The 16,312-nt window shown below is 36.5% G+C and overlaps 1 protein-coding gene across 1 annotated transcript in view; it reads right to left on the bottom strand.

Moving 5' to 3' along the window:
* CF2H8orf34 (chromosome F2 C8orf34 homolog) overlaps positions 1-16,312 on the bottom strand; it is a 405,526-nt gene that overhangs the window by 136,247 nt on the left and 252,967 nt on the right. Inside the window, 1 exon segment of the mRNA XM_019822764.3 lies at positions 3,505-3,640. Coding sequence (XP_019678323.2) covers positions 3,505-3,640 — 136 coding nt within the window.

Genomic DNA, 16,312 nt, shown 5'->3' with positions numbered 1-16,312 from the left:
AGACTTTGAAGGATGTTGTCTATTTTATCTTTGTTGTAAAGCCTTGAAAAGTATTGGTAATTATGTGCTACAACTGAACATTAATTATCCAAAACTTTATTATCTATTATCACTAGACTGTCTCCAATCCAGTGAGATTTGGAATTAAATCCTGATCCTAAAAGGCCCAAAATCTAATGTCCAGGCTTCCTCCATAAAGCCCCCATTATCCCTTATTATCTTCGAGGCTGGGTACCAGTGCCCACTCAAGAAGAACAATGAGAATGGGCACAGTTGTCTAAATGAAGCAATCATTTTCTCCATGTTGGTCTAGTCTACAACACTGGATTTCTTACTGACTCACTCTGAGTTCTGAGGGATCACCTGGTGACTCCAAAACTACTACCTGCCTACCATAAACTCCTGTGCATAGCCTTGTAGTATCAGCTGTCTCTTCTGAGCACCAGAATCTTCTCCTGTGGCCAGGCTAGGAACCTCAGTCAGCATTCTTCCAGTCCTGATTCATTGTTTATCATTTCTGCAAATACGTTTCTACAAATGAGAGGTTACAAAGGCCTGCAGACTTAGGCAGGTAGTGTAGATGAGTGAAGCTGGACAGACAATTCAAGGTGAAATGGAGCACCACTGTGGAGTCTAAGCTTCTGGCTGTGGAAGCCGCTACTATGTAATCATCTGAGAATGTGGGCCTGGTATTATCACCTGTACAGATTTTTACAAGAAGACAGAAATGCCAATATTTTATGTAATATTGGCAACTAATCCAATTGTGTTTCTAAATATTATGGAGATACACAATACAAATGAACACTGCCCACAGTCCTCTAGTTAATGACTTCTGCCTCAGGTAATTGCTCAGCCCTGGCTTAAAAAGCATAATTCTCACAGTCTTAAAAGTCTTACTTGCAACAAGGAGAGGTGAGCCAACAATATAAATTTATGTTTGAAAAATAATTATGGAGGAATTTGATTACCATATCAATGCATTACAAAAGTAATCCACTCTAAGTAGTACCGGGAGATAATTCTCCATGAGTCTCTCAAGTTATTACCTATCTTGTGAGCAGAGACACTGACAACCTTTGTTTCAGACAATCTGTTCAGGAATGTTTATACTACAAACAGCCTTGGAAGAGAAATATGGAGTCTCCCTGTAGAGCTATGGTAACTTCCCATTACAAAACACTCAGGGTTCCTCTCGAGTACTATAACTTTCTATCCTGTTTGTGTCATTCTGTGAAATTTGTGGCTTTGGGGGCCAGTGAAAATGCTAACACCCGGAGTCCTCTGTCTCTGACAACTGTCTTCTTCCAGCATTGATAAAAACATTTGCAAATAAGGTAAAGTCTCAGGTTTTTAAAGGTTCTTGATAACCGATATTAAGTTTTTCCTCCATTCTGAATTTTGACCATGGTATCTACTCTAAAATCAACAGCCTTATGTCTCTTTCCGTACTCTTTACCACATTCCTCTGAATCAATATATCCTTATCTTGCTTTTGAAAGTACAACATTGCCTCTTCTCCATCAAAAGAGTCATGAGCTCCCATCATTTTTAACACCCAAATCTCTTCCTATCTCATTGTTTTTAACTATTTGAGGCTTCCGTCTTTGCCCTCAGACAATAGCTTGGTGCTTCGCAATAACATAACCTAACATTACAATAGTAATTAATTCCCAGTGTTAATTGAGGATTAAATAAATTTATATATTTAATGTGCTTAAAATAGTACATATGTATGTAGTACATAGTGAGAAAGCAATAATTGATTATTTATTCAATCGAATCTCTTTAATAAATTAGTTAAGGGCTCAACTTTAAATGCAGGTTGTGACTTATAGCCTAACTCTATTATTGGCAAGCTGAATGGTGGGTAATTTAGGGTTAGGTATGTGCTTGGTCTTTTCTCAATTCAAATTCTCAATAGTTTAGAAAGGTATCATTTTCATAAGCTTTTGAAAAAAACAATCTTCTACAAATGATATGAAGGACCAAATACTAATCCCTCTCAAGTCAAAGTATAAATGAACAAATATACTGTTAAAAAGAAACCACAGGGCCATAATGGAGCCATTTAAGTTAAGCCCCCAAGTCAGTAAACCAAGACTTAATACTTAACCTAACTGCAGTTTCAAGTCTCCAGGAGTGTGTAACCTTTAACCAGTCAACATGGGGATTTCCTGGTCAGCACGAGGAAGTTTACTGATAGACCCCTTCCTTTCCCCTAGGAGGGCCAGGCCACATCGCCTAAAACAATGGATTCTTTGCTAACAATTCCCCCTCATTCCTCTGCCTTTTTACCTTTAAAAACCTTTTCTTTCCTGTTGCTCAGTGGAACTCTTTTCAGTTCGGATGCTGCTTCATTCAGGAATTGTTTGATAAAGCCAATTCCATCTTCAAAATTTACCCAGCTGAATTTTTGTTATTTAACAATACTATAAAGGCTTTTTTTAAAAAAATACAAAACTTTCCCATAGGTGACCTGTACACTCAAGATGCCTACATACCATCACATAAATATTAGAAGTTTTCTTCACAGCCCTAATCAAAGTCAGTTCACCCAAATATTACTTCCATTGATGTTTCCACTGTGCTATGGCATTTTTCCTAATGGTCTCAAATAACATCCCTGCCTTTCTATTTTTCTAAGCCTGTGACAATTAAAAATTTCAAAAGGGTAAAAGGAAAGAGGAAAAACTACAAAAATCTGATTTGATTTTCCTACACTCCCCGCCCCCCATTTCCCAGCGGCTAATCCCCTCTCAAACAGTACAATAGAACAGCTAGACATAAAGAAAAGGAGATAAGACTGGCCAGCCAGTGCATTGTTCTTGCTAATCTGCACCATTTACATAAGGGTTAGAAGGCTTGTTTTATCATTTAAACAGGCTTAAAAGCCTCTTTGCAAATGAGATTTAGTTCCTACAAAAGAATGAATTCTAGCTATTTGGTGAGTTTCTGCTAGACCAGCACTGGGAGCTGACTTGGCAGTAACTTAAGCCACTTCTTTGGCCACATACAGTCTATGCAAAGATTGCTTCCAGCTGCCAAAACTGAAAAGTGTCAAGCTGATTAAATTCTTTCCAGGAGGTGAACAAGATGAGGAGCAGGTTAAGAGGCCAATAATATCAGATCTTAAAGGATACCTGGGCAAACTCGTTTTTACGCGGGTGCTTTAAAAGTGGCTTTGAACCCTTAAAGCCCTTAGAGTCTGCCTTTGAAAGGGAACAGAAGGGAAGGCAGCAAATGAAATTCAGAGACAGAAAGAGTTAAAATTTCTCAAACTGTGAAGTGAGGGCAAGCTAAACTCTTTGATTCATTGTTGTTCTGAGTGGCACTGAACACAAGGATACACTGCACGACTAACTCCCTTGCCAATGTTAGCACAAAAGGTAATTTGAAGTAAATGATTTTCTTAACATAGAGGAATACACCCTTTGCATCAAAATCTTAGATTTTAAAAATTAAGATCATATTTTTATATACCATACCTATTATTTGTTTTACCTGGCACACCTTGAACAGATGTTCAACGTGACCTTGGCCTGAGGTTCGGCAGGGTGAGTAGCACGACCTTGGTTAAATTTGCTCCCAGAAGGTACAAGGGTAGTTACTCCCTCCATTCTTAAATCATCGAGATCCTCTGTAACAACATAAACAATTGCAGAGAAAAAATTAGCCCTAATGGAATTAATAAGAAGAGTCCATATTTTCAGGTATCTGCCAATAGTTAAGCAAAACATTATATTTCCACTTTGCAAAAATATTACCTCATGCTTCAATTATTTTTCAAATCATTTCTAGATGTAGTTGGAGACAAATTACATGAGAAGATTTACAGAAGAAAAATGGTAAGAGACTGAGTCTGTTTTGGACAGTGGGCAGACCATCTATGCCTACAGAACATGGGTCTATCACCTTTCTGTAACTGGTCAAAGAAACCAACCTAAAATCTCTATAGCAATTAGCCTCACATGGTCAGGACTCAGTCAATGACTGCCAGTTTCTCAATTTTTGCCTTTGCTTCCAACTCAGAGCCAACCAAAGACAAGACTATATGTCTTCCAAATTAATTATATAAGATCATTTGCTTCTAATTAACTTGCCTTCACAACTTTCCTATCCAACAGCTTCCAATAAGAGCATGTCTGAAGGCTTCTCTGTTTTCACTCTTAACCTTTCCTTTTTGTTTTCACATGGGGAGGACAATATACCTGAATAGTCATGCCCAAGGTTCACCAAAGCCCGTGCCTACTTTTCCCAGGTTCTCAATCAAGACTAAAAGATCTAAGTTTCCCTGGTAATTCAGTCCTGATGGAATATGTACACGATCCCCTGCTTTATTCATAGCACAAGGACTCCTGTAAAAAGGATTCTATTTATTTGTTCTCAGTCTTAGCAAAAGACGGACATAAAGTTTCAAAAGATAAATTATAATTTTGCCAAAACATAATCCATCATTTGAGGTTATAACCTATATAAGTAGGCAAATCACTCTCTCCTGATAAGGCTATAGGACTATCTGAACATCTGACACCCCTCCCAAAACAATCAAGAGTATTTTGGGTTTAAATGGGTATTGTAAACAAGTGTCAAATTTTCCTGAGATTGTGACAACTTTCAGTTTAAGTCATAAACAGGCTTTCCATTATCTGAAGAAGGCTTGTCACAGGAGTCTATTTGTCTCCTTCCTCAGGCAATCCCAACTAACATTTTTTCATCTACTTGCACATGAGCAATTTGGCAAGCCCACAGAGTTTTAACTCAATTTCATGGGAGTCATAAAAACTCATCACTTTGACCTGGTTGAAAAGACGCATTCCCCTTGTTTTAGAGCAATAACCACCACTTCAAAATTTGGTGCTTTTGCTGAAATAGTTATATAGACTTCTCTCTTGATCTTATGGTTCCTCATACAACACAGACATTACTACTGTCTGAAAACACAGCACCTTTCAGCTATAGCTAATTAGCCTCCATGAGATTTTGTTCATGTCTCTTCCTCACAGTACTGTTCACCACTGAGACATGACTGATCTGCCCTCTCCTGCCCCTACCAGAAGAAGAGAACTTCACAATTTTCTTAGCTCAGGGAACTTACTATATTCCATTCAGTCTTTTTGAGGGCTCCCATTGAAAAGTCTGGCCAAATATTATTTGTTGATAGATCATACCTCAAAACTTCAAACTGGAGTAGAAAATGTCTTACCAATTTAAGCTTGCCTTTGGAATACAATCCTCTACGTGAAGTAAAATCAGCCCAGATTGCAGAATTATTGCACTTACTTGAGCTTGTCAACTAGACAAAGACCACAGAGTATATATATACATGAATATATGAATTTGGGATGCTTTGGAAACAAAGGGGTCAACTCTGTTGGAACTCCCATCAAAAATGGACAAGATGTTTACATGCATTCCTTCTTCAAAAAGAGGTAACAATTATAAAAGTTGGGGTTCATGAAAACAGAAATAATATGGGAGCTAAAGGAAATAATCTCTAGCAGATCATTTTGCCAAACAAGTGGCCTTAACAAAGATTTTGACACTATTAAACTCAAAGGATAAATCCTTAAAGGAATTCAAAGAGACCATTGTAAAACGTCAACATTTAGCCCCTCATTTTGAAAAAAATAAAAGGGAAAAAATGTGGTTCTAGCTTCACTAGATAATCTCTGGTGTCCTCAAGATAGCTGCTTGGTGGCACTAGGTGGTTTCAAAAGTATGTTAGCTAAATTTCTCCATGAAACTACTCATCATGGGACAGATAAATTGGTTATTATCTTAAATTAACATGGCTGGGTTAACTTTAAAAAGATAGCTGAAGTAATATTTAAGTCATGTGGACTTATCACCAGCATAATTCTAGAAAAGCTGTAAATGTGAGTCATGGCCAGAAACTAAAGCTTCAAGGGCCCTTCTGATGGATTTTAAATAGCTTTCACTTTCCATGAGATTTCAATATGATTTAGCTGTTGTATGCCTGTATAATTTCAGGATGGGTTGAAACATTGTTTTGTCAAAAAGCTATGATCTTTACAGTTGCTAAAAATGTGCTCAACTTTGTGTTTCCAGCCTTGGGAATATAAATTTTTAACAAGTGACCCAGGCACACTTTTCACAAGAAATACGACAAAAGAACTCTGTAAGGTATTACCCCTTACTCAGAAACCATGTCGCTCTTACCATCTATATACTTCTGAAAAGGTAGAAAGAATAATGATACCCTTGAAATAAAACTAACAAAACTTTCAGAAACCCTTGACCAAAAGAGGTCAAGGGTACTCCTACCCACCCTTGATGCAGTACAGTCTGCTCCATCAGGGACATATTGTTTGCTTCCCTATGAACTGGTAACTGGAAGGCCCATGTGTTTAAAGATTTTACGTATGATACTATCCTCATGCACACAGACATCACAAAATATTACAGGTTAAGGGTGCATTCAAACAGTCTTCTTAAATAGCCTCTTCATGATTTTCAACTATGAGGCTTTATCTATCAGAAGATGTATCAGGGAAAAACTGTTCTTCAACCTAATTGGAAGGGATTCTATCAGATACTGTTAACAACAGATACAGAAGTAAAACTCTCTGGAGTAAATACTTGGGCTCACATTTCACAACTAAAGAAGTAATCCAGAATCAACAAAAGAGGAAGCCTGACCTACTAGGGGACCTCAACTGAAGATTCTCAGAGATTCTCTAGAAGCAGTTGATCTTCATAGTAGAAGATGATCCAAGACCCAACTTTTAGAATAATCCAGATAGTGGACAGTTTCTGTACAAGATTCTGGATAAAAACCTCTGCCTAATTCCTATTTTGTTTTTTATCTGCTTACTTATAATCATTTCTCATTTTCTAGAGACCCTGGATGTTGCCTATCCATAATGACCCTTTTTCTTTTATTCTCCTTTTACTAAACTTAGATCAAAGTATAATTATTGTAACACCAATCTTTGATTATCCCAAACAATAGCCTTCAAGCTCACTGGTTGCTAGATACACTATTTCTCACTAGACCCTAATGATGAAAATCTAGGGCAAATTCCAATCTAGGGGAAATGAGATCAAAGGGAATTATAACCAATGGTGTCTTCACTTGCACCTACGGGGACAGATGACCTTAAATAGATCCATTTGTGACTCTGCTAGTATCCTTTTCTCACAGAAAAAGAGAGGGACCTTCCTAAGATGATGGGCCAATTATTCACCACCTGGACCAATAGAAATGCAAATATGTAATCCAGCTAATAGAAGGTCTGGATTCCAACCTCAAGTCATGAACAGTTTCTTTTTTCCTGGATATCCATGTGTTCCTAACAGATACTACTTCCTTTGCAGCCAGGATAGCTAGCCTTGCTTGCCTTATACTACTATCTTACACACTTTAAGAATAGTATTACAAACTTTATCTGCACATAGACACTCTAATTCTATAAATCATCAAATCTGAAAATTACAATTGAGATATAAGCTCCAAAATGAGGCTATCCTTGATTATTCAGACACATTACCTGGAGGTGTTACCAATTCAGTACTCCTACAAATAAGCAAAGCAGTGTTTCCAATAGTAAAAACCATACAAACAAAAGACTGTAAGACCTGTCATTTTAACTCTGGCATAAGTTATAAAATTATACCACTCATAACCTAGATGGATTATAGATCGGTCTCAATTCCTTGGCAAGGGTAATAATGGACAATTTAGATTTCTTGTTCACTAGTCATGACAGTATCTCTGCCATTCATTGCTAACATTTCGTGCTGTACTTGGCTCAATGGAACATATAAGTTAGAAAAAGATACCTATCATTTTAAGGAAAAAAAGCTTTTTGGTTCTCTAAGATTGATCTTTATGACCTACAGAATTATTCTCTTGGCCTTGTTCGGACATTCAGGCTGTTGTTTTTGAAGTATCTCAAACGAACTTTTAATTATTCTTGTTTATGTCACAGGGGTCATGATACCAGCCCATTTAATTATACCATCTTAATACTTAATGCAAGTTTTAAATGCTTCTACACAGCCACTTTCTTATCAGATGGCCACCATGAGGATATAACATCAAAAAGATTAAGAAGCCCTTGGGATGCAACCGATTATGGAGACAAGTGAACAATCATCAAGCAGTGAAGATCTGGATCTCTAGTCATCTTCTGGCCAACTTTTTGCATGGACAGTATGACTAAAGGAGGGGACTTAGAGATTGAACATACAAACAGAGGGAGGAAAGATCATCGAGGACATTAGAACACTTCCCACACCTCTGCTGGAACAACCCTGTGAAGCCTTAGCAGAAATTAGCCCCAAACATTCAGGACTTGGTTAATAAAGGCCGGCTTCCCTCCTTTTGTGTCCATTTCCGACTCAGAACCATCCAGAGAAAGTCAAATGTGCTACCCAAACCAAGTGCAAAGGCCGTCTGCTTCTAGTTAGCTTGCTTCCAGGTTCCTCATGCCAACAGCTTCCAATCACAGCATAGCTCAAGCCTTCTCTCCACCTCATCCCCCTCCCCCGACAAACAGTAGAATCTCCATGCCAGAATTCTCTTTCTACTTGCAAATTCAAGAAATGTATTTCACAAGGTGTTTTGAAGTTAGCCTAGGCACCCCATCCCCATCTGAGTATGATCTTTTTTTTTTTTTCTTTCTATCTCAGAATAACTATCACACAGAGGCAGAAAAAGAGAACCCTAGAGTGAGAAGCCTGCTGGAATTCACTTGCTAGTTCGTTGGAGCCTTCAGGGTGCTGTGAGCTAAGACCACCTCAGCCAGCTGCATTGGCTGTGGACTGTCCAATGCAGCTGTGATGATGTAGTGCAGTTGGCTCTTAAAGTCTTGGGAGAAGGCTTACTCTGAGAAATACTGATCCTTTTATTCCTTACCAATATTAGTTCTGCCAAAGACGATCAATAAGCTCCTAAAAACTATAAAGTACTTACCAAAGCTGTAAAGGGTGATGCAACTATAAAGAATCCTGCATCCTGTTTAGTCATGGAAGGCTACTAATAATCTATGTTTAGTTTGCAAAGGAAAAAAAAAATACAAATCTAGGTATCCATAATTCCATTTCCTTAACAGCCTTATTACAGGGAGCAGGTGTCTAGGATTAAATCATCAAAGAAAAAAACAGAAATGCCTAAACTTTGAAAATTTGGAAAGTTTACACAAATTGAAAGAGAAGGAGAAAAACAAATTAAAGAATTTGAGTAAGATCCTGTCCAAGGCATTTTCAGTATTGGATAAGTCAAGGCAAGAAATGCTGAGAACTTCTAAAGATAGAAAACTTAGGTTCTGTGAACATCGATGGTATCAGTGTTTCCTTTTCTTCCTTCCCTCCTTCCTCTCTCCCTCCCTCACTACTCCTTTCCTCCCTCCTTCTCTTTTTTTCCTTCCTTCCTTCCTTCCTTCCTTCCTTCCTTCCTTCCTTCCTTCCTTCTTCTCTTCCCTTTTTTGGGCTTTTTTTTCTAAATAAAATGTTCTCCAAGATATTCCTCCACAGTATGCAGCCAAGTGCTGTAACTATGGTAGATAGGTAGATATACCATATACCATCTTTGGTAGTAAGTAGATACAAATTCAGTCTATTAAGGAAAGACTCTAGCCAACTAAAATTTTCTGTAAAGCAATCTGAAATACATTTTCACCAGAGAATCTCATAATTCTTAAGATTATAGTGGTAGAGTAAGATTATGTACAAATAATCTGGTGGGAATTTTTAAAAATATTCTTGCTCTTTTTTGAAACTCTGAAGTCTAACTGTCTAGTGGATATTAATGTCTACTTAAGAAGGTAGGTAACTATAATATGATATAATTAGTTTTATCCCAGAGACAAAACAGATATAAATGTTTTAAATGTTATGGAAAACAAATAAGAAAGCAACAAACCGAGGCTTTTTAAAAACAACAACAACAACAACAACAACAACAACAACAACAAAACCTGCCAGATATTATCTATTAATGCTTGGCACTATTCTATTTTAATGAGGTAGAATATTTTCAGTTTCTAACTGAAATCTAAATGATAAAGTAATTATTAGAATGATGAATACACTGGGGTGCCTGGGTGGCCTAGTGTGTTTAAGCATCCAACTTTGGTTCAAGTCATGATCTCACGGTTCATGGGTTAGAGCCTCGTGTCAAGCCTCACATCAGGCACTGTGCTGATGGCTCAGATCCTGGAGCCTGCTTCAGACTCTGTGTCTCGCTCTCTCTTTGTCCCTCCCTGCTCATGCTCTGTCTCTCTCCCTCAAAAATAAACATTAAAAAAAATTATAAAATTTAGGAAAGCTGAATACATTAAGTAAGAAGTGAGTAAAAGTATATAAGCCAGACCAGGTAGGAAATGACTTTTGGAGGGATGGAAGAACATGAAAATGCACATAGACTTGAAAGTATATAGTATTTGGGGGGATTTTATGCAGCTATTCGACTATAACCTGAGATGTATAGGGATATCAGGTTGTAATACTGGAAAAGAGCCTGGTCTCAGATAATGAAGGGAGATAAAATTATCAAATCTGTGTCTTAAAAAGATAACTGTAAGTGTATTTACTAAAAAAAAACAATTTTCTAGAGTTATATACAATGTTTAGAAATTTTCTTTTTGAACATAGACAATGCTATGATCTCTATAATATAGAGATATTATCTCAATAAAATATTCTTCATTGAAATGAATATATTCAATTACATTTAGTAAATGAGCTCATAAATATATTACTCATCACTATAAATGCATTTCTCATTAATAAGTTCTTATATAAGAACATACAATTGTACATTCAACTAAATATCAAGAATATATTTGATATAGTTAATATGATCAATTTATTATAGAACTATACCATCTAATTTAATAGTGACTAGCCACATGTTGCTACAGAACATTCAGAATGGCTAGTTTGAATTGTGATATGCCGTTATGAGTAAAGTAAACACAGAATTTAGAAGACTTAGGAAGAACATAATACAAAATATCTAATATATAACATTTTTAGTGACTATGTGTTGAAATAATAATAGTTTGGATATGCTGCATTAAATGAACTTTATTATTATTTTCTTTTTAAGCAGGCTCCATGCCTAGCATGGAGCCCAATGTGGGGCTTGAACTCACAACCCTGAGATCAAGACCTGAGCTGAGATCAAGAGTCGGACACTTAACAGACTGAGCCACCTAGGCGCCCCTAAATAAACTTTATTATTACAATTAATTTTACCTATTTCTTTTTCCTTTTTTAATGTAATTACTGGAAACTTTAAAATTACATAAGTTGCTCCAATTTGTGTGGCTCATATTGTATTTCTATTGGACAGTGCTGTTCTAGAACATATATTTCATGAATATATTAATTAAAATTATATTTTTAAATAAACTAAACTATGCTATATCCTATAGCTTTAGACTAACTTAATATGCCTTGAATTGATGCAAATAAGAATATAGTCATGAAATATATGTGAGAATATTCCTGAGAACAATATAATCATTTTCATTGACTCTATTCAAAAGATTATTTACTTTTTCTTTTTTAATGTTTACTTACTACTGAGAGAGAGAGAGAGAGAGAGAGAGAGAGAGAGAGACAGAGAGTGAGCAGGAGAGGGGTAGAGAGAGGAGGAGACACAGAAGCCGAAGCAGGCTCCAGGCTCTGAGCCATCAGCACAGAGCCCGATGAGGGGCTCGAACTCACAAACTGCGAGATCATGACCTGAGCCGAAGTCGGTCACCCAACCAACTGAGCCACCCAGGCGCCCCAGATTATTTACTTTCATTACTTGCTATCCTGCTATCTGGCTTTATTTTTTTCCCCTTAGCCCTTATCACTCACTACCTGAATAGATATAGATATAGATATAGATATAGATATAGATATAGATATAGATATAGATATAGATATAGATATAGATATAGATATAGATAGATATGTACCTGAATACACACACACACACACACACACACACACACACACACACACATATACACAAACAGACAACGTACATTTGTGTTCCACATGCCTACAGCCATTTGGAAAAGTAAAAACTGGAAGTGAGGAGATGAGGGAGGAAGGAGTCTATATCAGTAGTGCATATATAAGCTTCTGGCAGCCTGGAGTAAGGAAGGCACAATAAAAAGAGAGAGAAATGTGTTAGGAGGTAATTTCCGAGGAAGACTCCGTAGGTTTAGTGAACGATTGAATGTGAAATCCTGGCAGGTTTCTCCACATTACATTTTTGGGGAATATAGGAAGAGATAATGTCTTTGGTTTGGCACGTGCTGAGATGGATCTGTCTTCGGGATATCCATAGGGATGTTTGATAGACAGAAGGACAAGTCTAGGGCTGGAAGTGGGGGTGGAGTGAAGTTACAGACCATATGGCTGAGAAAAACTGATAAAATTATCAGCCCCGCAGTTAAAACTAAGCAGTGACACTTCTTATGTTAACTTTCTCTATAAGTGAAATGATACATTATATTCATATTATATTTAAAAGAAGAGAGTAAAAAAAAATTTTTTTTTCCCACAGGGGGAAGCATGAAGCAGTAACATATTTTTAAAGGTAGCCTATAAAATAGTGATGCATCCTTTGACTCACAGGGACACTATTGAGAAAAATGAACTAATTTATGACTAAAGACTTTGAGCACTTTATCTTTATACAATCTAAATAACCAAGAATTAATCAAGCAAAGAATTGTTTTGATTTAATTTAAGGAAATAACAGCTGCCTAGATGAAATAATCTCAGGACTTTCATTGCGTTCAAGTGTAATCCATGAAATAATTTACAGCTGCTTGAACTAGACAATGTGGGATCTGAGCGAATTTTCACATCTGTTTCTAGGAACTCTATAACAAAAATTAAAAGCTTTCCAAACATAAGTCCCTTCACAGTGATTCAGCGAAGGGTTACCCAAGAATTATATGGCATTGCAATTGGTTTGTTGATTTACGTTGATAGTGCTGATTTGGTCAAATATTTTAAGCAGATGTTATATATTCTGAGTGAATTATTAAAAATAAAACAAATGTTAAGAAAATATATAAGAAATTAGACAAGTTTAAGTAAAATATTTATGAAAACTTTTTTCTTATGCAAGACAGCTATATTTCGTTATAAGGGGGAAAGAAACAATGGAGAGCAAAACATAATTCACTTTGCTGGGATAAATTCTGGTTAAAAGGTGGAGGGAAAATGTTAAGGCCATGATTCTATTGATTCTCTGTTTCTATGATAGGAAAAAAAAATTAAAAAAGGATAAAATAGGCAGAGAGGGAAAGGATTAGGACCTGACATCCTTGGTGGGGAAAGACATATTTTGGAACAATACTGGGGGTATCTGACCACAGCAAACCCCCTCAGGCAACTCTCCCTCAAGTTTCCTTCAGCAATTTGATGAAAGACCTGACCAAAAATAAGTAGACCATAAAACCTATGACCCACGAGGAACTGGTATGGCCATAGACCACCCCTCATACAATGGAAATGAGTCAATCAGGAGCGGACAACAGAGCACCTAGAGTTATCCAGCCAATCAGGATAAAACCTGAGAAGGAACTGGGGAGAAGGGAAGGGGTGGGGCAACCAGAACCTTAAAAAACAAGCACCTTTGCCTATTGTTGACAAGCATTCACTTTTGAATGTCTCCTCTCTGTAAAGAGAGCTTTCCTACTATTCTTCCTTCCTAATCTTATATTCTAATAAACTTTTGCCTGCTGCTCATTTTGTGTCTACCTCTTCATTCTTCGAAGTGGCGAGACAACGAATCTCAGGTATTGTGGTAAAAAATCCTCCCACATTTCAGTCATGCCTGAAATAGGAGTTCAGCATTCTTTCTCCATATATCAGAAGAGCACAACTTAACCAAATTTGTAAATAGTTAAGAACAAAGTGATTGATATCAGAAATTATAGGCTATAATTTTTTTGAATGACCTTAGTTTAAAAAAAAATTTAAGTTAGGGGTGCCTGGGTGGCTCAGTTGGTTAAGGATCTGACTTCAGCTCAGGTCATGATCTCAAGGTTCAGGATTTTGAGCCCCACCTTGGGCTCTTTGCTGTCAGCACAGAGTCCACTTCAGATCCTATGTCCTCCTCTCTCTTTGGCCCTCCCTGCTCACTCACTAGCTCTCTCAAAAATAATCATTAAAAAAATTTTTTTTTTAATTTTAAGTTAGAATTGCATCGGGGAAAAAATGTCTTGTGGAATTTAAATGCTGTGCTGGTTTCCCTCTTTAGTAACATGAGAGCAGGTTACAGAGTATTTACTTTCCTTGACCACATGAGATCAATAAACAAAGAAAGTGATTAGACCAGTAAGTTAGGGAAACTGTTTACAGAAATTTAAGTTTACATGTATTCTGTATCATCTACTATTAACTGAAAGGAGCGAGAAACTTCCTGAGATATCTTTGTTAGCTACCAGTTCCTGTTTAATTTCTTTGACCTTCAAGAGCCAAACACATCATGACCACAAACATTTGTAAAAATTTATAGGCTAGAATTTGTTCACTTAGATTGCAAATGAATCACAAGTCTTGTGCTAATTGAACCAATCATGATGTAAATTGTGAAGGCTTTACTGTTAGTCAGAAAAATTAAGACATCTGGGAATGGTTTTCTCTTTCCAGTCTGCAAGAAAATACTACTGCTTCTAGCAAATTCAAATCCAGACACTACTCGCAAAGACTGGTTTCTGCATCAGAGCGTATCTATTTTTCTTAATTTTCACCCACCACATATTTAAGAGATTATATTGTATAAACAAAAAAAATTTTTTTTGACTTTTTCCTGAAACTTTTGTCACCTTCTGAATTGCTGTGATGACACATTGTCAATAACACAGAACGAGGGACCATATCTGAAGGGTAGCATCAGGGACTGGATTTGAGGGACAGTAGGGGGAAGCTCGAGAAGGGAGATCAAAAAAGAGCTTAGAAGTAGAGGAATAAAACTGGAAAACATTAAGTGAGGCAAACCGGGCAAAGTGTTTAGAGTGTAGACTCGAGCATGGCCAATAATGGTATCCAGGTAGTCACAGAGAAAGGTTGATTAATCTAAAAGACTGGAATTTAGTAAATGATTAATTTTCATAAGGTGATGAGTAAAAAGGTGTAGGTTTTTCAAATATAAAAATCACTGCAAAATCTTGCCTTTTCATTTCTCATCCCAATGGTTTAGTTACAGAATGATGAGCCACCATTACGTTACGGCAAGCATTGTTTCACCCTCTACGGGTGATACAACATATATACATCTATTCTTTTTGTTTTTAAACTGTTAACCCTATTTAAAATAATTTTTACATTCCTACAGGCTCTATGTTAAATAAATAAGGTATTAATTTGTTGATTGCTAGTGAACATTGACCATCAACCTAACATATATAGCCTGCACCATATTTGATGATATTTTGATTTTTGCCAGACCACAAGTATTAGTTGGGATCACTTTGAAGAGTGTTTCTGCATGGAGATTACATAATTTGTTAACTCAAAATAAACCTTTTGGAGAGAATATGATAAATTTATACACTAATTGCTACAGTCCCAAGACCAGCAGTTAAATTTTCTGTATCTATTCTCTAAACTTATCTTTAGTAGAATTGACTCTACCTGAAGTCTGTTTATTTTATATACATGATGCAAATACAGGAAGGTAAATTCATGTGATATTTGTGATTAAACTCAGGATTTATTGTCAGTTTACTTTTTTCTTGGGTTTCAAGTGTAATATGTCTTTGGTGGTTGACATCTTCCATCACTACCCTTCTTTCCTCTTTCTTTTCTTGTATTCCATCCTTATTTTTGCTTAAGTCTTCAGCTTTGATAGTATTCTTCTTACTAGATACTAGACATTGTAGACTTCTTTTGCTCCAATAGTCCTCCATTTTAATTCCTTTGTACTTTGCTTTACTCCTTCTCTCGACTTTGTGCTATTGATATTGAGATTTTCATCTCATCATGGGATATTCTCAGTTAGGCAAATTTTAACCCACTACATGCACATTTAAAAAGTTTTTTAAAAGTTAGACAAAAACGTATTTCATTATGCTTGTCACATTTGTTGGAATTCTAAATCCAATATGGCTAATTCAAAAATAGCATTAAGTATCATAGCTACCCCTCTTCCTATTCCCTCCAAACTCCCTTTATTTCTGTTTTCTGCTCAGCCCTTTGGAATACATTTTAAAAGAATCAAATTTTTGGAAAATAAAAAAAGAAGACCATGGCTGGCCATATACTAAAATTGTTACTGATGTATTTTGGCTGTGGTTGCCAACTCATTCTCCCTTGTGGTGTGCCA

Source organism: Felis catus, chromosome F2 (assembly GCF_018350175.1).
Source record: "Felis catus isolate Fca126 chromosome F2, F.catus_Fca126_mat1.0, whole genome shotgun sequence".
NCBI lineage: Eukaryota > Metazoa > Chordata > Mammalia > Carnivora > Felidae > Felis > Felis catus.
Note: the sequence above shows the minus strand (reverse complement) of the source record. Positions and strands in the feature narration are given on the sequence as shown.